We start from the raw sequence: 27,544 nt of genomic DNA on the forward strand, positions 1-27,544 counted from the left end.
ATGGACATTACATCAGAAATTAGCATACTTAAACTGATTCAAAGTAATGGCCATCATCATCCAATCACTGCCAACCATGTTAAAATAAAATTATACATTATAAATTCTTAATCTATGTACTGATTACAATTGTCCCATGTCTGCCAAACATGCTGAGTGGTCAGACATCATCTGCAGCCTGAAACTGGTCAGATTGTATGCACTTAGCTTCATAGAGAGCTATAGGATGCCCCCTTGTTCCCTATTTAGTGAATGACTTAACCTTCTGTTTACTGTCTGTCTGCACTTGTCTCAGAACAGTTCAAAATGTTCATTCTAACGCCATACAAATCCTCTGAAAGCAACACATTTCAGCTTTTGGATGAACCCATTGAATCTCAATGTGATAATGAACAGTAAAAAAAAAAAAAAAAATAGGAATGCATTTACTAATGTTAATGAATAAAACCGGATTGTACAGTGATAAAATAAATAACAATATTTATGTTAAAATGAAGTGAAATGACCCACAGATGTGTTAATGTTGAAAGTTATTCAAAATAGCTAACATGTTTTTTTTTTTTTCAACTTTTGAGGGAATACTGTAACAATTTTCACTTATGTGGACATCATGTTTATCAGTGTGCTGGCGGGCAAAAAAAGGAATGCATTTTTTTAAAGCAAAACTAGAAATGCTACTCTTTACACCCAAACAGGTTTCAATGAAAAAAAAAACATAAAAAGGTTACTTACCAGAGGCACTTTTGTTGGTTCTGCACCTGTAGAAGTGCTTCAAGGAAATCGACGCTATGCTGTTGGGACTCGGTGTGCCAGAAGTTTAACACTTAAATGACAGTCTAGAGTCTTGTGAACAGTACTCAGTCGGTTTAAATTAATTTAAATTATGTGTTGCGTATAGAGAAGCCAAAATACAACATCCAGCTCAGAGTATTTTACAATTGGATAAAAAGACAAAAGGTACAGGACTGTGTACTTAATGAAGTAATGAATTACAGTCCCATGAAAAATTGCAAATAGTGTAATCAAAGTAAAAATGATGGAAATATACAGTATAAAACTGTTTATTTACAGTTGTTGATTATAAGAAAACAATACATTTTAAGTTTGTTGCATAATATTCAGATATCTGCAAATATATAATTAGTTTGAGAGTGTAGGGAGACCGACTCAGTTGCATCATTCGTAGTGAGTCATGGTGGTGGACATTTGCTTCAAATCAGTTTTGCTACAGTTTGTTTGTCGCAATTCTCTGATTGGGGGATCGTTTCCCTTCATGATCATGGGTAGTGTAGTTCTTCACCAGGAATTCTGCTATTAATAACTTTTTTTTTTTTTTTTTTTAATGATGAAATAATGCAGATTGATGGCTTCAACAGGAGCATATACCATCAATTAAAACTGAATTGAATTGAAAATAAATAAATAAATAAATTCAATAAAAACTGTAAATGAAAAAAAGATTGGGACCTCTACTTCTGGAACCACAGTGTTGCACTATGTGGCAATTGCTTGGTTGGCTTGAAAGTATGCCATTTTAGATCTGCCATTTTTGGAGAGAGGGTGTATGGTTGAAGTTAGCAAAATGGTTTACCACTTACAGCAACTTTAGGATGCATAGTTTGTTGTGCTTGGCGTGTTACTAACATCAATAAATCACTAAATAAAGGACAAATTTGTTCTCTATTAGTGATGTCAAATTGGATGCGTCCAGCCGTTTGAACAAACATTAAACCAGTCTGTGCTCATTTATTTGGGGACTGTTCTGGGCCTTTTATTGGGGATGTGTGATGTTCCCTTTTTCACTTCCTGTGGGCATGTTTACAACATCTTAAAAAAATGGGGATGTTCTGTCCCCATGCCTAGGTATAATCACAGCTCCATTGTCTTGCATTCATTACAGTCATTCTTGTTTCAGATACACCATTGATCGCCACACAGACCTAGAGAGGCTGTTTAACATTGATTCCAACAATGGGACCATCAGCACACTGCAAGCTCTGGACAGAGAAACTTCCAAATGGCACAACATCTCAGTTCTGGCAACAGAAATTAGTGAGTTTGTATTATGAGCCTTTGTTGGATCCCTAGAAATAACTGCTGAAATGAAATGTGGTAATGTTCACCCTTGATTGGGGAATAATCGGTGCTTCAGTGCAGCCAAATTGCAGTGTGTCAGCTTGTTCCCTTTGCCGAAAAGCTTGCTTTAAAGGGATAGTAAACAAACAATGGAAATTCTGACATTATTTACTCACTTCATTTCATTCCAAACCATATTCTGTAAATTTTCATTTTCCCAACTAATGTCAACACACCATTTTTGAACCTGTACGTGAACAGGTGGACAGGAAGTTTATGAATGAATAACAGGTAAAACTTTACAATAAGGTTCCATTTGTTAACATTAGTTAATGCAAAATGTATCATGAACAAACAATGAACAATATATACTTTTAACAGTATTTATTAATCTTTGTTAATGTAAGTTAATAAAAATGCAATTGTTCATTGTTAGTTCATGTTAGTTTATAGTGCATTAACTAATGTTATCATATACAAATTTTGATTTTTAAAAATGTATTAGTAAATGTTAAAATTAACATTAACCAAGATTAAAGGAATAGTTCACCCAAAAATGAAAATTTGCTGATAATTTACTCACCCTCAGGCCATCCAAGATGTATGTGAGTTTCTTTCTTCATCAAAACAGAATTTAAGACTTTTAGGATTTCATTTCAGGCCTCCTCCTCTAAATAATGTAAGTGAATGTACTCTTGTTTTTGATGGTCCTAAATGCATATTTAGGGTGCGTCAAAATAATCCACACGACTCCAGTCGATAAAGAAAGTTCTTCTAAACCCAAACGATTGATTATTTTGAGAAACAAAACAATACTTATATACTTTTTAACTACAAATGTTCGCTATCGTACATCTCTGTGACATGCGCTCATGACAGGGATGATGTAAGCTCGTTGGTAAGGTCACGCGTCACGTGGAGGAGGAGGCAGGTAAGCGTGTCAGTGGCTGTGTCTCGTTTGGAAGGATGCGTCCTCCGGAGGTCGCATTTGTCAGCCGCATACGTCATCGAGACTGTCTCGTTTCAGAAAAGCGAGTAGGACACTTCGAATGCAGCCTTTGAATGCAAACTTCTTTCACGGGAATTCGGAGGATGCATGAGGTGTATCCTTCGTGGGCACTCATAACCCACAATTCTTTGCTTCAACGGAAATGTCACAAAAAAATAACGCCAATTTGCCCGTAAATATGATGTTCAAATGCAAGTAATGTTAATTCCCAAGTTGAAGTACCTCAGTAGATGGGTGATGAGTATTAATATATGTAGACTAAAAGTACACCTGTAAAATCTATTTTATTTTATCTCTACATCATTATAACTCTCCTAAAATGTACCTCATGCATTCCCTTCCAGAGGGACTTTGTTCCCTTCTCACTCAAAGCGCTCGCACTTGTTAAAGAGTGGCGTGCTGTCATAGCAATCATGTTACATTCCGTTTCTATTCGTCCTACGAAGGCCGTCTCATTCAAACGAGACTTGTTTAAAGGAGGACACTCGGTATACTGCAGCCTTCAAAGGAAGCAACCTCCGGAGGACTCATCCTTCCTAAGGAGACACAGCCATTGTTTACAATACAAACTTGCAAAGAGCACAGACCAAGTGCCGTTCACAAACCAAAACAGTCCAAAACAATTTCAAAACAATATAAAATAAAATAAAAAATAATTTCCAAAACAACGTAAACAATGACGCGCTTCCTGACTCCTCCACGTGACGCGTGACCTTACCAATGAGCTTACGTCATCCCTCTCATAAGATCACGTCACAGAGATGTACGGAAGCGAACATTTGTAGTATTGTTTTGTTTCTAAAAATAATCAAACGTTTGCATTCAGAAGATCTTTATTTGTCGACTGGAGTCATGTGGATTATTTTGATGCACCCTAATATGCATTTAGGACCGTCAAAAAATGGAGTACATTCACTTACATTGTTTAGAGGAGAAGGCCTGAAATGAAATCCTAAAAGTCTTAAATTCTGTTTTGATGAAGAAAGAAACTCAGATACATCTTGGATGGCCTGAGGGTGAGTAAATTATAAGCACATTTTAATTTTTGGGTGAACTATTCCTTTAAAAAATGCTGTAAAAGTATTGTTCATTGGTAGTTCATGTTAACTAATGTTTTTAACTAATGTTAACAAATTGAACCTTATTGTTAAGTGTTACTGAATAACTGTTTTTCTTCAAAGATTCTAAAAAAATAAAAATAAAAATCTACTTTTTTGTTCAATGGAAAAACAACATACAGGTTTGGAACAACAAGTAAATGAGGACAAAATGTTAATTTCAGTGTGAACTATTCCTTTAATATTCCAAATTCAAAGCATGGACTCTGAACGAGTCATGACCTGAAATTCACAATTAGGGATTTGTACTCTAACCGTTGGAAATAATTATATAAAATAACTTTAGATAGTCTATCTTAGATAGACTAAAACTTCTAGAGCCTTGAGCCATTTTCAGAAATGGCTTAAACCACAGCTCTAGTAAATGAGTACTGACTGTCAACCTGAGTTGCAGTTTAATTCATGTTTTCTGCATTCCCCGTAAAACATATGCCCAGGGTAAAAAGGCTGAAAGACAAATACAGAGAAATGAAATTAGACCTCATGAATGCAAACGGAATATCTTCCACAAATGCTGAACACACATTCATCATTGCCGTCTAGGTACTGCCCTGCAAACCAGAGTGCCAGTGTTTATCAAAGTACGAGACGTGAATGACAATGCTCCTGAGTTTGCCATGTACTATGAGACCTTTGTCTGTGAGAATGTCAGAGCCAGTCAGGTATGCGTTTTTTTTTTTTTATTATTATTTTTTTTTTTAATGATTTTTATGATTTTAAAATTTCCCTAAATGCTACTTCTTGTTTTAATTCTTCAATACAAGTGCTCTATAGAGCTCTTGAGCCCAACATTTTGCCACAATGTGGTTTTGTTATTTTATGCTCAAAAAATTTTAAATCGTGAAATAATCTCAATTTATTGTTTCTTTATAGCTCATCCAGACCATAAGCGCTGTCGACACAGATGAACCTCTTGTCGGTCACAAGTTTGTTTTCAGTCTCAGCACCATCAATCCAAACTTCACCATCTTCGATAATGAAGGTAATTCAGCACGAATACGTTACATGTCTCATATTTCATCTCAAGCATGCTCTTCACTCACACTGTTGTCTCCTTGGTAAATAGTACACAACCTTTTGAAAAATCTTTATTAGTGGCTAAATTGATGATCTTGGTGTAAATCACATCATGTTAATTAGTTCATGTTAACTAATGTAGTTAGCTAATGTTACCAAATACAACCTTATTGTAAAGTGTTTATACAACAAACAACAACATTTGAAAACTAGCAAAAAATAAATGTTGAAGGCATGGTAAAAAAATAAATTAAAAGAAAATCAGAAAAATGTATAGTCAATATGCACACCTATCATGTTGGTTTGATTAGACCTACTATACACAGTGATTCAACCATTAAACCTCCATCCAAAGATGGGATTCAATATTTAAACTTAGCGAACAACAGTATGGAGTTAGCATCTGTATTCCATAATTCTCTTGATCATGGCATAATTGTCTTCCTCCAGATAACACAGCAAGGATTTTAACACGCAGAGGCGGCTTCAACAGAAGAGAGATGAGCTCGTACCTGCTGCCTATTGTTATCTCAGACAACGATTACCCCATCCAGAGCAGCACTAGCACGCTGACGGTTAGGGTCTGCGCCTGCGACAGCCATGGGAATGTGATGACGTGCAGTTCGGATGCCCTGCTTCTCTCAGCCGGACTCAGCACCGGAGCTCTGGTGGCCATTCTACTCTGCATTATAATACTACTGAGTAAGTGTGAATCGATCACTAATTCACAAGCTCTTTAAATTAGCATACGTAAATAATGTTTTGAGAAAGCCAGTATTGTGTGTGCAATACAAGTACAAAGTTATTAGTTGTTTTAATGTAACATTTTTGAGTCATAAAATAGTGTAATTAATTACATTTTACATTCTTGTAATCAGATTACAGATACTGACTTTCAAATATGTGACACATTTCTAAAATAATATTATTTACTTGGAATACATTTAAAACATGTATTACTTAGAACAACTCTTTAGGCAATTTTGGACTTTAAACCATACAGCCCTCTTGCATCAACTTTTGTTTACTCATATTTGTGATGTGAAACCTCTAACCATATGGAAGACCACTACAAAATGTACAGCAGCAATGAGAAGATTGGAGAAAAAAAAAATAAATACATAACATTTATTTATTTTCCAGACTGACATGGCCTGTTTAATGCAATCGCATATCTTACATATAGTCAGGATTTCTACAGGATCTCAGAACCACACTAAAAATATTTCACATCCGTTCTGAGAACATGTACCAAAAATAAACACTTGTAACATCTCTTGTGCTGCATCTGGCGAGAAGAACGCAATGCATCCTGACCTCTGATTCTGCTATTCTGATGATGCAGCATGGTGTGGGCCGTGCATATCCATATGTTGTTTATTTAGCTTTTTATTTATTTATTTATTTATTGATATATTTTTCTCCAAATATTTCCTCCTGACAATCAAAAAGTAGGGCACCCCATTAAGGCATTACTGTAGGTGCTCTCTCTCTCCTTTTTTGCTTTTCTCTGAAAGTGCAGTGTTGTGGAAAAATAGCTTTCATTATTAAATGTATGCAATTGACAAAAAGGCCTTTGTGTTTTTCAGAGGCTTAAGTAGGTCACATGCTCCTTACTGACATCCTAAAACACCACTTGTGCCTCTTTGTAAAGTAATGCAGTATGAAAAAGCACCCTGTACCGAACAGCATGTGTCTGTGTTGCTTCAGAAGAAAAAAGAAAATATGTTGTGCTTAAGTTAAAACATCCATCAATAAGTAATTGTTGAAACTGCTGCTGAGGGCATCTCTCAAGTCCCCAATCTATCCTGAGGCAATCCGTCATCGTTCAGCATTTTCTATCTGCCTCTGTACGAATCCATTAAACTGAATATTTTCAGGAACTTAAGGTACAATTAGTTATTTATTTTTATGTTGGACAAAGCATGCTCTGTTTGTTTGGTAGTCTTTAGTGTTTGTTGTAGTATAGGGGACATATTATGGGAAACAGGATTTCATCTTGATATTGAAATAAATGAGTTTGATGTAGTATATAGACAAACTCTAACATACACAATGCAAAGAGCAGTCAACCCAGACCATTAATAGAAACTAAGCTGCAAAAACAAGTGTTTCAGAAACCATTATGGTACTGATGGCACAACCATGAGTACATGCCCACATTTAAAACTATTCAACTATCAACAACTATTCAATACTCAGCAACTTTTTCACATATGTTAGTATTAAAGTCAATGTAAATCACTTCTTGCAACCCATTTTACTTCCATAATCGGACGTATTTCCAAGTGAAACTGGATATTTAACCTGAGACCTGACTGTGTGTGTGTCCCCTTTTTGATTTGTAACTAATAGCACCTAATAAACATGCATTTTTAGGGGCCAAGCACCGAAGGTGTGTAGCCCCTATTGTATCCGCTAGTATTATGATTAGTATTAAGATGATCAAGTTGGCGCCGCGGATGGCCGCTTCAGTGTGGAGCTCTCCAATTCTTTGAAGGCGGTGGATATTTGGAGGTGGTGGACATGCTTTTACATCAATGAAAGTTGGTGTACAGATTACAAGAAGATGTGCTTTCCTAATTTGAAAGTGCTCTTTATCAACTGTAAGCCTTTCTACTCACTGCAGGAGTTTTCCTCGTTTATTCTGGTGAGTGTTTATATTCCTCCACAAACGTGTGGGAGCGCAGCACTGCAACAGCTGGCTGATCAGATCACAGACATGGAACAACAATACCCGGGCTCACTTATTATTATTATCTGCGATTTTAACAGAGCCAGCCTCACCCGTAAACTGACAAAATACAGACAGCACATTATATGCCCCACCAGAGACATAAATATACTGGATCACTGCTACACAACATTAAAGGATGCATATTGCTCTGTCCCTAGAGCAGCTTTGGGACTCTCTGATAACTGTCTGGTTCATCTTCTTCCAACCTTCAAGCAGAAACTTAAATTTGTTAAACCTGTAGTAAATACTGTAAAAAGATGGACTAATGAATCAGAGCTGGAACTACAAGCCTGCTTTGACTGCACTGATTGGAGTGTTTTTGAAGCTGCAGACACATATCTGGATGAGCTTGCAGTTACCGCAACATCATATACGTTTTTGTGAGGATATGTGCATTCCTACTAGGACTTATTTAACGTTCAACAACGACAAATCATGGTTTACAGCAAAACTCTGTAATGACAGCTTCGTCATGCCAAAGAGGATGTTTACATAAGCGGGGATAAAATATTGTATAATCAGGCCAAAAACACACTGACTAAGGAAATTAAAATAGCTAAAAGAAGCTACTCTGAGAGTTTTCAGCTAACGACCCTGTATTATACATTACTAACTTCAAGACACCATCCCTCAACACTGTAGGGAATCAACAGCTGGCTGACAACTTGAATGTGTTTTACTGTAGATTTGAAAAGCCCAGTCTCACACCCCATACCCGCTCTGACCTTCAATTCACACAAACAACAACACCTCCTGCAAAAAATGGCATAACGGATTAAACTAGACACTCTAATCTTCTGACTCAAAAAGGTTTCAATGTAAAAACTTAATTAGGTTTCATAACAGATGTAGTTTCTCCGAAAGAAAAAAATCTGCTGTGATCGGTGCCATGTTGTTTTGTCACATGACTCCATACATCAAAAGTTGAACCCTTTATTGACAGCACAGAGTCTCCTGAACTGTGATCAGTCGGTTTAAATTAAATTAGGTCATGCATTGCATATAGCAAAGCCAACATACATTGTCCACGCATGTGTATGCAGTCACATGTGGTTAATAAAAAAAAAATGTTGGCCGGGACTTGATTTTATCTATCGAAAATGGATTGGATCATGCAAAAGTGAGCGTTACATACCAGAAGTTGGAGGGGAAGGTTTGAAAAAAGAGCTAATAATTTACATATAAACATTAATTGTTATTTATTTTAATAAATAATAATTAATTTTAAGAAAGAAGTACTTTTTATTTTTTTATTATTACATTAAAGTGTAGAACATTGGATAACCATTACATTTTTCACCTTGATGTGTACAAAATTTTTATATGTGCAAGTATTTTTCAGCTTCTTCCCATTTCACAGTGTAGACAATTGTGTGACACGTGTTAAACCACTTTTGCCATCTCAAATTCTGCTGTTCCCCTCCACAGGCACCATCTTGTCCACCATTGATCCTCTCTTTTTTGATCCATTATCTAATCTCTCATTCTTGAGAATGGATACCTTGTCCTGTTCCCTTCTCCACTTTCAGTTTCATCTCCTAAACACATCCATTGGTGCTGAGTTGACAAGTTATAATAATGAGGACAAAGATTTTGTAGCTACGCCTGCTGAACAAACTATCTCATCTTTCTGTTACTCCTCTTCTCTCTTTGGCTTTTATTTGTTAATAATTGTTTATAAGTGCTCGTACTTGTGTGAGTAGAATTGGTTCTTACAAAAAAAAAAAAAAAAAAATCACAACAGGTCTGTATATAAATTTGTTCTTACCGATCCAGACTATCTTAAATGAGGGAGCAAATGCTTTCAGTTAGTAATTAGCATTATACACACCTAAAGCATCTTCATATATGGGCTTTCCATACAACCTCTTCTGCACAGCCATTCGCCACTTATTGCAAACGTATCCTTATACTCCCTAAAGATGCACACTCACCTTAGATCTTCGAGTAAAGCCAAGTGTGCCAATGTTTCACCTTTTATATAGTTCTGGACTACACATGATCAGCTGCATTTGAAAGCAGAAGCTATACTAGATCGAGCTATAATGCATATAATTTCTGATACTCTGAAATCAGCAATACTTGTTATAGGGTCATATAGTTATTCAATTTCTAATACATATATATACATACTGTACAGTATATATACACTCACTGAGAAATTAGGAAGACCTGTACACCTACTTATTAATGCAATTATATAATCAGCCAATCGTGTGGCAGCAGTCCAATGCATAAAATCATGCAGATATAGGTCAGGAGCTTCAGTTAATGTTCACATCAACCATCAGAATGGGGAAGAATGTGATCTCGGTGATTTCCACTGTGGCATGATTGCTGGTGCCAGATGGGCTGATTTGAGTATTACTGTAACTGCTGATCTCCTGGGATTTTCACACATGCTTTTCCAGTAAACTATATTATCATGTTGCATTGATATATTATTAGCATACATATTGTAATGCATGAAATAACATAACATACTGAACAGCAAGTTAATCATTTAAAAAAAAAAAAAAATATATATATATATATATATATATATAAATATAAAACTATAATGATATATATATATATCATTATAGTTTTCCGTTGTTAATCTTAATCCTAATAATCTATATCAAATTAAACTCTGTAAAATGTTAATTGCAAAAATGTATCACAAAGCAGTCATCTTAACTAAAAGTTGATTTTATATGTACCAACCTTACGCCTTTTTGGGAGCGTGAACTCTTGTGAAAGGTTAACTTTTCCATTTTAGCAATGAAATTACCTATATTTCTTAAATTTCATGATAACTTTGACAAAAATTGAAAGCTGAGCCTTTGTTTTATCAAAAACAATAGAAAACCCAAAACATTTTCCAAAAACGACCCATTGTGACTTCTGAATTATTTTGATCGAGCTTGTTACATATTTACAAAATTATTGAATTTCAACCACTGGGTCCTTTACACATTCTATATTTCTAAGGCCACCATGAGTCTGTGATTTTTGCATGAACTGCAAACTTATTGATGAATGAAGATTTCTGCAAGAATACGTTTGCACACAGGTTTTAAGCACAAATACATGCATGCCTCTTTAAACATTCTTATTGTTGCACCCTGACTTCAGTCTTTCCTGTTCAGCTGGCCAATGCCCCTCCAAACCCCAGCATATTCACTTCAGGAAGCAGCTGGTCTGTAGGGCCAAAGCAGGAAATTTCCTCATCCAGCCATCACTCTTCCACCAGCATTTCCCTTCCAGATCCAAGAATGAGCCCTGCGCACACACCTCAGGCCCCCAGGCTGGGCAGAGCTCAGCAGGTTGCCCCCCACCGTGCCTTCTTCATAATTAACACCTGAGTGGGAGGCAGGGGCGAGCGCTCCGATTACCTGCTGGGAGGAGAGAGCAGCCACTGAACAGGAAAAACAAGCTGCAAATTACAGCACCTGTTCCCTTTTGCAGGGCCACAATTCCCTCTTCTCACCTCTTCTAGCTCAAAATATGAACATTATGGATTTTATGACCTGGCTAATCTCCATCAAACCTCTCCATGTGTTTTTTTGTTTATTTATTTTTTTTATTTTTTTTATTTTTGCCTTTTTTACCCACCAGCCAAGATTATAATCACCTAAAAGACATTACTGACGTTTAAATGTAGATGCACATATACTGTATGATATGCAACATCACAAAGTTGCAGAAGTTCAGAAAGAGATGTTTTTGCAGCTCAATTTAAATAAATGCTCTTTTTTGACTGGGGTGGAAGTTTTGAGCTTTGAAAGTTATAGTATGTTGCCAGATACAATGAACTATTTCATCATAGAAGATCAAGGGGAATTTGATTCCTCTTTATATGATCCCTTTAAATAGCAACTTTAGACAAAGTACATGTTGAAATTCAAGGGCATTAAATTTCTAAGCAAGCCTTACTGTGGTGCTTTAGACATGTGACCTTTGGACACCAGCAAATTTGAGAGAAGGCAAGACAAAAGCAAATGGAAAAGACCCTTTTTTTTTATTTTTCTCACAGTTTTATTACTGCAAGGTGATTGCTCCAGGCGGTACCAAGTCTTTATCTGCATTAGACTGTGCCTCTCTCTTCTGTATGCATGAGTACTGTATCTTAAGCACATTACACCTTTTGAAACACTCTTCTGTATCTTTAGCTAAGCTTTCTGTAGTGCTGTGCAGAGGTGGGTAGAGTAGCCAAAAACTGTACTCAAGTAAAAGTACAATTACTTAAAAAAAAATAATTGCTCAAGTATCCAATTAAAAGAGTACTCAAACAGTGAGTAACTTGTTACTTTCACAAATGACATAATAGGACTGGACTGGACTGGACTGGACTGGACTGGACTGGACTGGACTGGACTGGACACCAACAATGTTACATTAACAATACCTGATCAGAGACAATGGCAAACTTGAGGGCTTAAATACACAGACATGGGTAACAAGTAAACAAGACAACCAATCACAAGACTGAACTAATAATAAGACAATGAACCAATGAAAACAAGAAACATGTACGTGGAGGGGGAACAGGATATCACATGACCAGGAACACATGAGGAAACAGGAAATCACATGACATGAAACCACATGACATGAACAGGAACAGGAACTAAACTTAAAAATAAAAGACATGAAAAACAAGAACAAAACACATAAACGTGACAATTACATAATACACATTTAAAATGTATTACAGAATTATTATTATTATTAATGGAAATTCTGTCATCATTCACCATTATGTTGTTCCAAACCCATATGACTTTCTTTCTTCCATGCAACAAAATAAGGAGATATTAGACAGAATGTTTGCCTGAGTCACTATTTACTTTCAGTGAATGTTTTTATATTATATATATATATATATATATATATATATATATATATATATATATACATATATATATTTTGAAAGTGAATGGTGACTGTCAGTCCCTAACATTCTGTCTAACATATTTTGTGTTCCACATAATACAAAGGGTCACACTGGTTTGGAACAACATGAGGGTAGAATATTAAATTATGGCTGAGCTATCACTTTAAAGGTATTGTTCACCCAAAAATGAAAATTATCTCACCATTTACTCACCCTCATGCCATCCCAGATGTGTATGACTTCCTTTCTTCTGCAGAACACAAATTAAGATTTTTAGAAGAATATTTTAGCTCTGCAGGCCAACATTTTGATGCTCCAAACAGCACATAAAGGCAGCATAAAACACAAGAAGAAGAATGTGAAGGTGATCTGTTTCTCTGCTTCTCGTCCACACCTATCACATCACTTCTGAAGATACTGATTTAACCACTGGAGTATTATGGATTACTTTTATGCTGACTTATGTGATTTTGTTTAGCTTTAAAATGTTGCCACCCATTCACTTGCATTGTATGGACCTACAGAGCTGATAAATTCTTCTAAAAATCTTAATTTATGTTCAGCAGATGAAAGAAAGTCATTCACTTCTGGGGTGGCAGGAGGGTGAGTAAATAATGAGAATTTAAATTTTTGGGTGAACTATCCCTTTAAGGGCTCTTGTCAGATCTGGATGAATTTGTCAATAAGAAGAGAGGTTTGGAAACATTTCTAGTAATTATTATGGTGAAAGCATAAAAATGTACAAAAGGACATATATAATGCTGAAATATAAGCCAAAGCAAGATCATGCTTTAGTAATGCCTACTTTCGCTATTTCATAGCTTTTAAAGTCCTGCGTGGATTCTTATTTCAGTGTAGTTACAGTTTTCAGTGTCTGAAAGAATTTAGATCATTAGTTCTGTACAGCAGTACCGCCACTCTCTAAATGCAGAGTACGCAGCCTAGTGCGTAGGGCACCAACCCTGAAACCGCCCCCTATCCACTATAAAGTGCACTATTTCAAGTATCCGCCATTTTGTACGAGTGTAGGACTGAATTCTGAGTGAGCCACTCATTCCCTACTTTTGTTCACACATTCTTACCCACAATGCACTCTAATTTCGAGTGTACATTTGATGTATACTCGTCAACGGTATACATCAAATGGGGAAGACGTACGAGCTGGGTGTTTACTGCTTCCTTCACTCCTGCAATGTTTTATTTCATGCTGAATGTATTAAATTACTTTTTGGCAAATCATTACTTGATTAAAATAACATAATAACATATAACATACAGATACATTTTAAAATGTACTCTTTATTTGATAAAATGTGTTTACTCTTTGTATTAACACAGAGTATATATTAAAAATGACAAACAGAATGAAGATTTATTGTATTAATATATTATTTAATAAGAATAACAAGTAAGGCCCAAGTATTTTAAAAGTGTGTATGTGACGTTGTTTCTGCGACAGCCCCAGAGCTCGGACACTCGGTAGGGTTGCCACCCATCCCATAAAATATGGGATCGTCCCGTATTTAAAGATAAAATTATGCATCCCATCTTGAATCAATACGGGATGCGATTTATCCCATATTTAAGCTGGTCAGATGGTGTCACGGTGAAATCATTCCAGATCGCCAATTTAACATTGATATAAGTTGGAAAATGTGCCTACATTGGGTAAGGGACCATCTGAAAAGTCCACACATTGTTCTAAAACATGCTAATGCTGTGGAGGGTGTGGTAAGTCCACAAATGGTGGTAAAACTGTGGAGTTTTTTTTTCTATAGAAATATTCAATAAGATCAAACAATGTATGAATACAATCATAAAGACAAGAACAGGTGAAGGAAAAAAATAAACAAATAAAATAAATACAAATTATATATATATATATATATGTGTGTGTGTGTGTATGTATGTATGAACCATCCAAAATGTATACATAAAAAAGATAAAGAAGACAAATAATCTAAAAAATTAAAATAAATATATTTTTAACATATAAATTATGTCTTTTTTTAATTGTTTTATTATAAGTCATGGGTAAGGAAAATTCTCGATTTAGCATATAAGAAAGGATATACCATTTTTATTAATAACGCATATTAACTCAATGCATTTATTGCTAAAACTGTGGAGGATGTGGTTAGGGGCCGTGATACTGTGTGGTTAGGGGCCCACCCCCTTATTTTAAAACTTCAAAAGTGGCAACCTTAACACTCGTGTATACGACAGCGTCCAAATTCACTCACTCATTTCGTTCACTCACTGCTGAGATATAGTGCACTAACTGCCATTCACTATATAGGAAATAGTGAACGAGTGAACGATTTCAGACACAGCCACTCTCTTCACAATACGATCGTCTCGTGCCCGCACATCTCTCACGCGCACGCCCCTCGCTGTGCATGCACAGAAATGCTGTCTGTTCGCGCTCCAGTTGTCAATCACGCGAACGGCAGAGCAAAAGGCATTTACAATTAACTTGGATGTTTACCTGGATTTATACAGTTAATCCGCCCGAAGTAGCTGCAATAGTTTCCAGTAAATGCGTAAATACTGCTCATGACATGCGGGACGCGGGACAAAGCTCACTGATATATTGCTGCACTGATTTTAAAAAATTTACACTTAAAAACTGATGTCATAAGAGCCCAGTTGCATTATCACCCTGAAAATGACCATCACATTACACAGAAAAGCCCGTGTTAGCATTAGAGCCAAAACTTACCTTACCTTACTGCCTTAAATTGAAGCTGAGATTTTAATCTTGAAATATCAGCTTGTCTTGGTGTTAAATGAAGGCATTGCATGATGAAATTATTCTTTTTTTCACTGTGCGGAGTGAAGTGTTTCACTTTGAAGAGTTTGATGCTGCAGCAGTGACGGCTTGAGTGACAGTCTGTGTCAGCAGCGCGCGCAACTGTGTGAACTTCTGCTCTTGTAAAAGTCCCATTCAGTAATCTCTCAATAAATTACACATTAACTAAAATTAAACCCAGTAATGTAACGTCAGGAATACCGCCCATTGTAAAGAAGTTACTTTTTTTTTTTTTTTTTAAGTTACTTAAGTAAATGTAACGGAGTAAATGTAGCACATTACTACCCACCTCTGGTGCTGGATTGTGCTCACTGGCGTCTTATCTCTGCTCTGCTTCAACCATCCAAGAACAGCTTGTGATTCACTGGCAGACTTTTCCTCTCGCTGCAATGATTGAGATTATACACGCTTTCTTGGTCTGTTTCTCTGAGCAGTAACAGACTTGCACATCCAAAGTGTTTCCTTGACTGTTTTTTAGCTGACTCAGTGCTACTGTTTTCAGTGACTGACATAACTTCATTGTCTTAGGTATTGATTGTCTGGGTAATCTCTGATTGAATTAAATACATTTAATCATAAGGTCTCATTCCTTGGTGTGTACCTCACCTGTTGCCATATTTGTAATTGTAATCCATATTTGTCTCTGATTTAGCGAATGGTCATGATACATTGTTTTCAGCTGTCTCAGAGTGATTTGTTTTAATCATGGTGATGCAGTTCATTTATAATGTGTATTGAGAATACATAGAAAAAAACTACACAAAGTACACACTGAAGCTCAAAGGTCGTTTTTCAGTTGTCTTCCAAAATAAAGGCTTGGGGGTTTAACTGGAATGCCTAAGAATGTTGCGTGAAAGTAATGATATTATGACAGATCTCTATTGCATGTAGGCATTATGACTAAAATTAAACAAGTACTTAATCAGAAGTGTCCGTTTTGATAATTTATTAATAATTTTACACTGCACATATTATTTTAATTGGTAAAAGCATCAAACTGATCAAATAGCCATGTGTCATAGGTCATTGGGAATCTCTCAAAGAGTAGAATACAACCAGCATATTTGTTTTACTCACAGACAAAAATATAGTGAGTAATAGCCAAGTATACAGTATGTCTTTGACATACAAGTTACATCTAAACAGGTGCTGCTTATATGACGCGTTTTTGCTTATAACTTCATGAAAAATAAACGGAACATAACATATGCCCACACACAACGTCATCAGATGCATAGATCATTAGATAATCCAGACAAAGCACAAAGTGCACACAGCACATAATGTGCTATCTGGCTAAAAACACGTTAGCTTTCCTGGATCAGATGACTTCATCAGAAATTATGTAGTATATTGTCCAGTGTCATGGAACACTTAACCAATCATATTAGGATTCAGATCACTGCAACCAGAGGTGGAAGTCATCCAAATATGGGAAGAAAGGATTATTCATGCTAATTACATATGGCCACCAGGAGATGGCGCCAAGTACATGACACAGAATGGAACTGAATGAGATTTTGTTACTCATGCCAGCATGCTTTGGAGAGAGAGCATACTTTTGGTCATTGTTGCATTTACATGTGTAATTAGTTCTTATGTACAATTATTATTTTTTATTTGTTTAAAGAGGCTTTTGGACACTTGGATATATTATGTTTGTAATGCTATAACTTCTGATTGCTTTGTCATATCAACACAAACTTTTACTCAGTTACAGGATACATGACTGGGAACAAAGTCATGTTTTTTTTTTTTTTTATATATAACAGTTTCTTAGGCTGGGAGTCTCAGAATTTATAATAATCTATATCATTAAAACATGGTATGATATATATATATATATATATTTTTTTTTTTCAAGGCTAAAAGAGTAACAACAGCAATATGGGGTGTTAAATGTTTATCATATCACAGTTCAAATCTCAAACACCTGGTTTTGTGGTCAAATTAAAATATATTACAAGTTACATGTTAAGACAACATGGGACTGATGCAAACGATGCCCCTGATGCAAAACCAAATTATTTAGGACAGCATTTTTGTATACTGTATTTACCACAGTATCAGGTGTCTCGGTGACATTCAGAATGCATGACTATTGCAGATCTTTGTTCCACATGATTTGCACCATGTTGATGATATCATTTTGTTTGTCTCTCTCTGTCTCCATAGTGATCGTGGTATTGTTTGCAGCCCTGCGGCGACAAAAGAAAAAGGAGCCCCTGATCATTTCGAAAGAAGACGTGAGGGATAACGTTGTGAGCTACAATGACGAGGGTGGCGGAGAGGAGGACACGCAAGCTTTTGATATTGGAACTCTTCGCAACCCCGAGGTTATAGATACCAACAAGCTCCGTCGGGATATAATACCCGAAATGCTGTTTCCGTTCCGTCGTACGTCTCCCATCAAAGACAACACAGATGTGAGAGATTTTATCAATGGACGACTGCAAGAGAATGACTCGGATCCCACAGCGCCCCCTTATGACTCCTTGGCTACGTACGCCTATGAAGGAAATGGCTCTTTGGCTGAGTCTCTGAGCTCTTTGGAATCAGCTGCCACCGAGGGGGACCAGGAGTTTGATTATCTGAGTCACTGGGGTCCACAGTTCAAAAAACTGGCGGATATGTATATAGGGCAAGAGTCCCAGAGAGAGACTTAAAGCGAATTATGCAACACAGCACACTTAAATATATCTCAGCGCACTAAATTAACGTATACATGCTAAAGTCTCTACCCGCCGATCTCTGCTGTGTAATGCATATTGAATCAACAAAGACTTGAACATCAAGCTCAACTACTGGGAGCTCTTTACATAGATATACCGGGTAACCGCCCACTTTTACAGTATTTCTTACCCGTTCATTTTCTCCATATTTCAATAAATAAATTAAAAATATCTTAGAGAAAGAGTTCTAAGCCATGAACTAAATCAACCAACTCTGAGATGAATCACAACCATATAAAAGTATTAAAGGGATATAAAAACTGTTAAAGGGATAGTTAACACCATGACTTTCTTTCTTGTGTGGGACACACAATGAAATGTTTGGCAGAATATTAGCTTCAGTCACCATCCTCTTTCATTGTATGTGGAAAAAAATAAATAATTAAAAAAAAAATAATAAGATGCAATAAAAGTAAATGGAGACTAAAGTTAACATTCTGCCTTTTGTGTTCCATGGAAGAAACATGTTATCATATGGAGAAAACAAATGGGATTTTTACTTCTGGAACCCCTTTCTTGCACTCTTTTCTCTTTCCCTGCCCTTTCCCTTTTTGTCTTCTTTAACTTTGTCCTATTCTTTTTCTGATATTTCTTGCTTTCTTTTCTCAAAAGAATCAGTAAAGATGCCTTTTAAGATTAGGGATTTGTTGTAATCAATGGTGTGCACTGTGTAACATTTATTTATTTATTTTTATTTTATTTTATTTTTTCCAGGTTAGTAAGTTTTATTTCCTAATTGCTTATGCCTCAAAAGTATAGAAAATGGCTATTATTCCCCACAAACTTTGCTTTTGTGACCAGGACAGTGATATTTAGAAATGTACCTATTTCCAATGAGAAAATGGGTGAATTTGTGTCTTTTCGTTCACATAAAGTCAGAAAAAAACAACATATGAATCCAAATTAACATGTATTTATACTAAAGTAATATTCAAAGCCGTGCTGGTCCATAATGGTAACAAGTATCTGTCTCTTCCCCTGGCTCACTTGGTGCACCTCAAAGAGGATTACAACTGCATCAAGACCTTGCTGGATGCCTTGAAGTATGATGAGTATGGCTGGGAGGTCATAGGAGACTTCAAAATGGTGGCATTCCTGATGGGTCTCCAAGGCGGTTTTACCAAGTTTCCCTGATATCTTTGCCTTTGGGACAGCAGGGACACCAAGGCGCACTACCACAGGCGGGACTGGCCACAGCGGACCGAGTTCTCTGTGGGGAGGAACAACGTCAAGTGGGACCCACTGTTGGACCCCCAGAAGGTGCTGATGCCACCACTGCACATCAAATTGGGCCTTATGAAACAATTTGTCAGAACTCTAGATAAGGAGTCGGCAGCCTTCAAGTACTTTCAAGACTTCTTCCCTAAGCTGACTGAGGCAAAGGTCAAAGCCGGTGTCTTCATCGGACCACAGATAAAGGATTTTGGATTCATATGTTGTTTTTTTTCTGACTTTGTGTGAACGAAAAGACACAAATTCGCCCGTTTTCTCATTGGAAATAGGTACATTTCAAAATATCACTGTCCTTGTCACAAAAGCAACGTTTGTGAGGAATAATAGCCATTTTCTATACTTCTGACGCATAAGCAATTAGGAAATAACACTTACTACCCAGGAACAAAAATTGTGTTACATAGTGTAATGTGTTTTATAAGCAAGGTGAGTGATAGTAGCTTTCTACACTATCGATGTTTATGGCTAAAAAATAAAATAAAAATAAAAATAGACGAAAATAATAATAAAAAAGAAAGTGTAGCTTTTATTGCAGACCAAGTCTAAAATAGGTGCAGTGTGTGTACAATATGTTTTACAAGTATGATCATTATGTAAACTACTTGATATCTCTGTTTAAGAGACAGTTTTCCTGTGGAAGGTTTTTATGAGTTCTGTCAAACTGTGGATTCATAGCACATAAGAGTTAGACACTGTACAATGATTTGTGTACTTGTAGAATATCGGTCATTCTGTTTGTTGTTTGAATGCCGTCACATTGTTTTATACAGTATTTAAATTTTTATACTTATTTTGATAATAAAGTTTGTAAAATCTTTTCTCTTTTACATGTTCTTCATTTAAAGCTGAGTTAAAAATTCTTGGGTTTAACATTTAGATCAGTTTTTGCACTCTCACTTTGGGATCTGAAAATTTTAAAAGTTTATTTTATTTATTTATTTTTTAACAAATGATCAGTGACATGTGACATGTTTAAAAACGAATGTTAACGTATACAAATTTGAATGTTAAAAATGTATTAGTACATGTAATATATTAAAATTAACCAAGATTAATATGTGCTGTAAAAGTTAAGGTTGACATATATATATATATATATATATATATATATATATATATATATATATATATATATATATACTGATACTAATATTAGTTTGTCCACGGTCAGAGCCGAACATGTCTGTTCTCATTGGTGTGTAAAAGCCTTTGGTTGGGGTCATGGCCATCCTGAGGTAGACTATAATTGCCATTTTATTTAATTAACTCCAGTCCGCTATTACAAGGATAAGGTTAAAGGAGAAATAAGCATCTATTAGGACCGGCGCTGCCTTATTTTCCATCCTGACCTTGAACTGCTCAATAATAATAAGCTTTCTTTTGATAATGTAACTATTACAGTCTTTTCTTAATGCCACAGCATTTTCCATTTTTTCCTTTCCCTCAGAGGAACTGTAAAATGTGTGACCTTCGGTTTCATGGATAGGCAGCAGATTCCGCTGTATATAGAAATCTTTGCTGAAAAGCAAAAAAAAAAAAAAAAAAAACAATCTTTGTGCTGTCAAGAATATAATATTTCTATTAAATTGGAATATGATGCAAAGCACCCACATTTCCTGAATGCAGTACTTCCATTGCACTAAGTTAACTTAATAACAAACTTCATAACAAAAAGGCAACTTAATAAATTATTTTTCTTTTTTTAAAAATCATTACAAGACAAAAGGAATGCTCCTCTACACTCGCACATGATAAACTAATTGCGAAGACTAGGAGAACCTTAAACTGCTGAGAGAAGCAAAAGCAAGAATGAAGACATTTTGCTTGCGCCTGCACATAGAGTTACAGAGTCATACATTTTGGTAAAACCTTTTATCTTTTCATGCTAAAACATTGTTCATAGTGTTCACCTCCCCTGATCCCCTACTGGCTCAAATCCACTTTCTACCCTCACTTCAAATACATGAAAAAAAAAAAAAAAAAAATGCTTAAAAGGCAGAAAGTTTGTAATGAAAAGCATTATTTTAACTTGAAGAAGCTCTTTAGACATAAGCGATATTATTTAAAGGACTGGAATATTATTTAAATGAAGGACAATGTCTAGAGGTGAGCAAACATTTCTGTTGTTGGATTCGACTCCTTACAGTGAAAGCATTGTAGTGAACAAAGTTTGATCTCAGATCAACTCCAAATATTCATGTTCATGAGGGTAAAATAAAACGGTTAATCTAGATTAGTACTTTTCTCACATGACATGTGATTGTGTAACAGTTTAAAGGAATAGTTCACAAAAATATGAAAATTCATCATCATTTACACATCCCCAGGTTGTTCCAAACCCGCTATTTGTTTTCGGTTGAACACAACAAGACACGTGAGAGCCAATGGCGTTTGACTTCACTGACGCCTCCTCGATGCAGCAATTTTTGAATGTGTTAGAATGAGTCGAGAGTGGGATATGTTACGGTAGTTGCAGGGGGACCGCTATTGTGGAATAAAAGCTTAAAATTGGGTCTGTTCTTTACACAAAGCAAACAGGAGACATGGAATACACCCGTAACTAAACAGATTAATTGAGCAGAGCAGAATGTGTACAGAAAACAAAGGATTAAACATTAACCACTGCAAACTAATAAATGTTGCTGATTAAACATTTCCATTGTGAATAAATGTGGCTGATTTCAAATATAATGAAAAGCATACCCCAAAATATCATGTCAGAATGACAAAATGGTAACACTTTACAATAAGGTTCCATTTTATAACATTAGTAAATGCTTTAGTTATCATGAATAAACAATGACAAATTTGTTACAGCATTTATTAATCTTTGTTAATGTTAGTTAATAAAAATACAATTGTTCATTGTTAGTTCATGTTAGTTCATAGTGCATTAACTAATGTTAACTAATACAAATTTTGATTTAAAAAATGTATTAGTATATGTTGATATTAACATGAACTAAGATTAATAAAAGCTTAAAAAGTATTGTTCATTGTTAGTTCATGTTGTTGTTAATTATTGTTAACAAATGGAACATTATTGTAAAGTGTTGCCGACAAAATGGTACCCCAACATATAATTTCACGATAATAAAACTGATGCCCTTCACATCAGTCTTCGACACTGAACGTTTCTCAATGAAAGCAATGCGCTTGCCGAAGGCGACGGAAGCTGCTTTTGCCGTCCACTTGTTGACACGCTGGGCTCTTGCACAAGCAGCAGTATCTGACACCTCGGGAAGTGAGAACAGGTTGTAAAATCATGTTGGGTTTAGGGTAAAGCAGGGGTGTCCAAACTTTTTCAGTCGGCAGCCAAATGCAGAAAAAAAATAAGGTGCCACAGGCCGTGTTGTAATAATAAAAAAAAAAAAATGGCTAGAAGCTACTAGATGCCACTATACATAATCTTTATATTGTACACTTAATATTATGCAAGTTTTAACCATAATTTTTGCTCTATGGTATGCTTGTGTAGGCCCTACATGTAAATAAATGATAGGGTATTTCACTCACAAAGAACACATATAATGGAACAGTGATGCATCTTATACAAAATATTATATTCATTTATTCACATTTGTATCTTTTTGACATCCATTAAGTGGCACTGCAAAGCACATAGATCTGCTACTGAGTGTTGGGTGTGTCCCATCATAATAATCAGAATCAGATTACATTTCTTCACTTTATGAAGTGATGCAAGGAATTACTCTTTATTTTTCAAGGAAATTCTCTTTATAGCTTTGCAATTATAACTTCTGTTCTGTTGTTACTTGCCTTACAAATATGATTTTAATTTGATCAAAATTATTTCGCTTAATTTTATTTTGTAGACGTGCGTGCATCAGGCACAGATGTGCAAATGTTTTAAGCACTCTCTTCTACAGTGTGTCCACACTCAAATAGTGCTGGGAAGCCTGTGAATCATTTTTCTTGTTTCAAAGAAATATCAGAACAAACCAATTAATTATACTTTCCAGTGCTACAGAGGATATTCTGGAAGAGTATGCTCGGTTCGTGCATCTCTGTGTGCACTCAATAAACTCTGTACAGCCGCTTGCACAACAGCAGCTCTACTCAGTTGAATGATGCGAGGTATCGGGACATTTTAAGGTAAGGTTAAGGTTCAGGGTTAGGGGTAAGGTTAACAGTATAACTACAGATGCAATTAAATGCAGGCTCTTTAAAAGAAAGTACAGTGCAACAACACGAATGTTCATAATAAGTACATTGTATCAAATGCTTAAGTACATAGTAGTTAAAGACTATTTATACCACGGGTCTGCTGAATGCTTGATTCTGATTAGTTGATGGATGTTCTAAGGTGTGCAATTATTTTTCAAGTAAACATACGGCTATGAATAGTTCCAGGTCTTGACCGCATAACGGTTCCATATCACATTTCCAAGAACCCTACAGGCTACCACAACAAAATAACCCATTAAAACAAAGACAGAGGTTAAGTGCATCGGATAAGAATGACAGTGTCTATAATATCCTACATTTATTTCATTTTCGTCCTTGTACTCACTCTCTTTCTCTCTTTTTCGCTCTTGTCTCACCCACACACACACACACACACACACACACACACACACACACACACACACACACACACACACACCCTACATGCTACCACATCAAAATAACCATATGAACAAAGACATTGGTTAAAGTAAATCGGTTAAGAACGTTAAGCAATGTCTAAAATATCCTACATTTATTTCAATTTCGGTTGAAAAGCGCCCTCACGCTCCTCGTCTCATCTGCACTTACACACACTCACACACATACATACATGCGGCCCAGTTCAGTACTCGCAGGTCCAGGATTGGTCGCAACCCACCGCCTTTCTTTGGTCTGATGAAGTAAGGGCTGTAGAACCCTTTCCTCATCTCGGCTGGAGGGACAGGCTCTATCGCGCCCTTGCTCAGGAGGGTCGCGATCTCCACAAGCAAGGTAGCGGCGTTCTCACCCTTCACCGAGGTGAAGCGGATGCCGCTGAACCTGGGCGGGCGCCTGGTGAACTGAATCGCGTAGCCGAGTCGGACGGTCCGGGTCAGCCATCACGACGGGTTGGAAACCGTGAGCCATGCGTCCAAACTCCGGGCGAGGGGGACCAAGGGGATAATCTTGTCAGACGTACCGGCGGGTGGGGCCTCGTGGCGGGGCGGAGCTCGAGGTGCCACGTCGAGGGGACTCGAGCCCCGTGGCCATGCTGAGTCGAGGGACATCGAAGCACTTACCTGGCTCCTGCCACACACCATGAGATTGGCCAAGGAGGGGGTAGGAGGAGTCTCGTCCCTGAGGTCCATCGGCACTAATCCTGTGTGGGGGTATTCATTCCACAGCTGGGCGCCCAGGGGCGGGGGGTCCACCGCTGGAGTGCCAACCCTGCCAAAAAGGAACGGTGGATGGCGGTCGTGATGACGGCCGTGCACACCGGACATGTGACCCAGGAAACAAGGAAACTGCTCTTTTGCTGAACCTTTGGGTACCGCAGCCTCTGGGGCATGTGGCGAAAAAAGAAACAAAAGATTCTCCTCCCGGCCCTCCACCGGGGGATGGAGTGGTCTGTGAACCAGCTCCAGAGGGATGGGTCTCCTTGCCCCTGCGTTGCCCATCTCAGGGGCGTTTCGAAGCCTTCCTCGGGTTCTTGGCAGCCAGCCGTGAGACGGGAGGCATCTGCTTCCTGCGATGGGCTGCACGCTGGGGCCGGGCCACGGGGTCGGGCTGCAGCGGAGCCGGAGATGTTGCTGCAGGGAGATGCCCTTGGCGACGAGCAGATGGGGTGCGGGATCTTGAGCCACGCCGGGGCAGGATGTGCTTTATAGCCTCCGTCTGCTTCTTCACTGTCGAGAAATGCTGGGCAAAGTCCTCGACGATGTCGCCAAACAGGCCAACCTGGGAGATGGGGGTGTCAAGGAACCGTGCCTTGTCGGCCTCTCGCATCTCTACCAGTTTGAGCCAGAGTTGGAGCTCCTGGAACACGAGAGTGGACATCGCCTGCCCGAGAGACTTTGCTGTGACCTTTATCGCCCGGAGAGCGAGGTCGGTCGCCGAGCGCAGTTCCTGCATAAATCCTTGGTCAGAACTACCCTCATGCAATTCTTTTAGTGCCTTGGCTTGGTGTACTTGCAGGAGAGCCATGGCGTGCAGGGCGGAGGCGGCTTGTCCATCAGCACCGTAGGCCTTAGCTGTCAGAGATGACATAAACCTACAGGCCTTGGACGGGAGCTTCGGGCGCCCACGCCAGGTGGCGGTGCTCTGCGGACACAAGTGCACCGCGAGCACCTTTTCCACCTGGGGGATCACTGAATAGCCCCTGGCTGCTCTACCATCGAGGGTAGCGAGAGTGGGGGAGCTGAAAGTTCGGGACCGGGCAGTAAAAGGTGCCTCCCATGACCTTGTCAGCTCCTCATGCACTTCTGGGAAGAAAGGAACAGGAGTGGGGCACGGCTGTGAGCGGCACCCCGAGCCCAGGGACCAATTGTTGAGCCGTGAGGGTTCAGGAAAGCATGTCCATCATTTCCGCGATGGCCTGAGACTGGGCGACCATTCCCGAAGGAGGAAGCCCAGCTGAAGCCTCAGCGTCAGACCGGATGAGCCTGCTCTCCGATGCTGCGCTCGATAACTCATCATCTTCCGGGGCGCCAGACGAGATGTCGAACCCACCCTGAGATGAGCCAGCGATCTCGTACGAGCACGCGATCGGGGCAAGCGAGCATGCTGGGGAATGGGAGATCCGTGGGGGGATACTCGGTGGAGGTGGTTCCATTGAGGTCCCCAAATCGCCCCCAGTGCTAACCGGCACGGCCTCATACCCATAGGTAGAAGGACCGAAGCAGGAAGCCATTCTTACGAATGCAAGACATGACCACAACATTGCCATGGTCATGTTCTCGCAATGAGGACATGATCCATCCATGAACGATATCTCCGCGTAGGCAGTGCCCAGACACGTAAGACAGCGATCGTGGCCATCGGAAGTGGAGAGATAGCGACCACAACCAGGAATAACACACAAACCGAAAGGCATCTTTAAAAAGACATTCCGTGTGTGCCGCTCTTTTATGAATAGAAAATATACTCTTTTCAGAATGTACTCTTTTTTTTGCTCTGTCAAAGCACCCAGGGGCGTTCTCTGCACTGCACAGGCACAGAGGGGGAGAAGCCGCTGAAATGCACCGTCAAATCCAGCAGCGAGGTGAGTTTTTTTTTTTTTTTCTAGAGGAATTGTATTCAGTGCACTGAATGCAACCGCTCGGCTCCAAAGAGAAAATCTGAATGAGTGGTTGCATACCAGCTCCTTTTATACCCGTATGTCCGGGGGAGTGGCATGCAAATTCCACTCGCCAATTTTCATTGGCCTTTTTTTCAAAAGATCAAAGGTGTTTCGGGCTCCCAAGAGTGACCCCTAGTGTCACTACATCGACACAACATCAAGTGAGTGACAGATAGGGAACCACTGTTCCAGTGTGGATGAGAGGCATAAAAGTAGCTAAATAAATGTGTTTTCAAATGAAAACGGATTAGTGTTTAAAACGTGTTAGAAACGGCCTAAATAAATCACTTAGAATTGTCCTTTTTGCTTGGTTATTTTACAAATAAAGGAACCGGGGAGTTTCTGACATCACAGTCTTGCTGTGCCCTTGAACAATACACTTAACCCCATGACACTCCACAGAGACAGACCTTGAAATTTGTGTTCTGCAAGTCGCTGTGAAAAAAAATGTGTTTGCTAAAGGGCAATCAACCTTGATTTTTCTTTTTGGTTTTCACTGTGAATGTGAATAATATGCAACATAAATGCAGAACTCAAAGATAGAAAACATATTTTTTGCTCCATTGGCCACTGTTGTATTCTTCGATTAAAATACCATGGATGGAGAGCATAGTTGAGATTTTCATTTGTGCAAGTGTGTAGT

General features: G+C 37.9%; 1 protein-coding gene across 1 annotated transcript in view; it reads left to right on the forward strand.

Moving 5' to 3' along the window:
- LOC127423079 (cadherin-10-like) overlaps nucleotides 1-19,129 on the forward strand; it is a 116,989-nt gene extending 97,860 nt beyond the window's left edge. The window contains exons 8-12 of the mRNA XM_051667112.1: nucleotides 1,916-2,052; nucleotides 4,747-4,865; nucleotides 5,077-5,185; nucleotides 5,671-5,922; nucleotides 17,824-19,129. Coding sequence (XP_051523072.1) covers nucleotides 1,916-2,052; nucleotides 4,747-4,865; nucleotides 5,077-5,185; nucleotides 5,671-5,922; nucleotides 17,824-18,314 — 1,108 coding nt within the window. The 3' untranslated portion in view covers nucleotides 18,315-19,129. The remainder of the gene's footprint in view (nucleotides 1-1,915; nucleotides 2,053-4,746; nucleotides 4,866-5,076; nucleotides 5,186-5,670; nucleotides 5,923-17,823) is intronic.
- Nucleotides 19,130-27,544: the final 8,415 nt, after the last annotated feature.

The sequence above is a fragment of the Myxocyprinus asiaticus genome, chromosome 32 (assembly GCF_019703515.2).
Source record: "Myxocyprinus asiaticus isolate MX2 ecotype Aquarium Trade chromosome 32, UBuf_Myxa_2, whole genome shotgun sequence".
NCBI classification, from domain to species: domain Eukaryota; kingdom Metazoa; phylum Chordata; class Actinopteri; order Cypriniformes; family Catostomidae; genus Myxocyprinus; species Myxocyprinus asiaticus.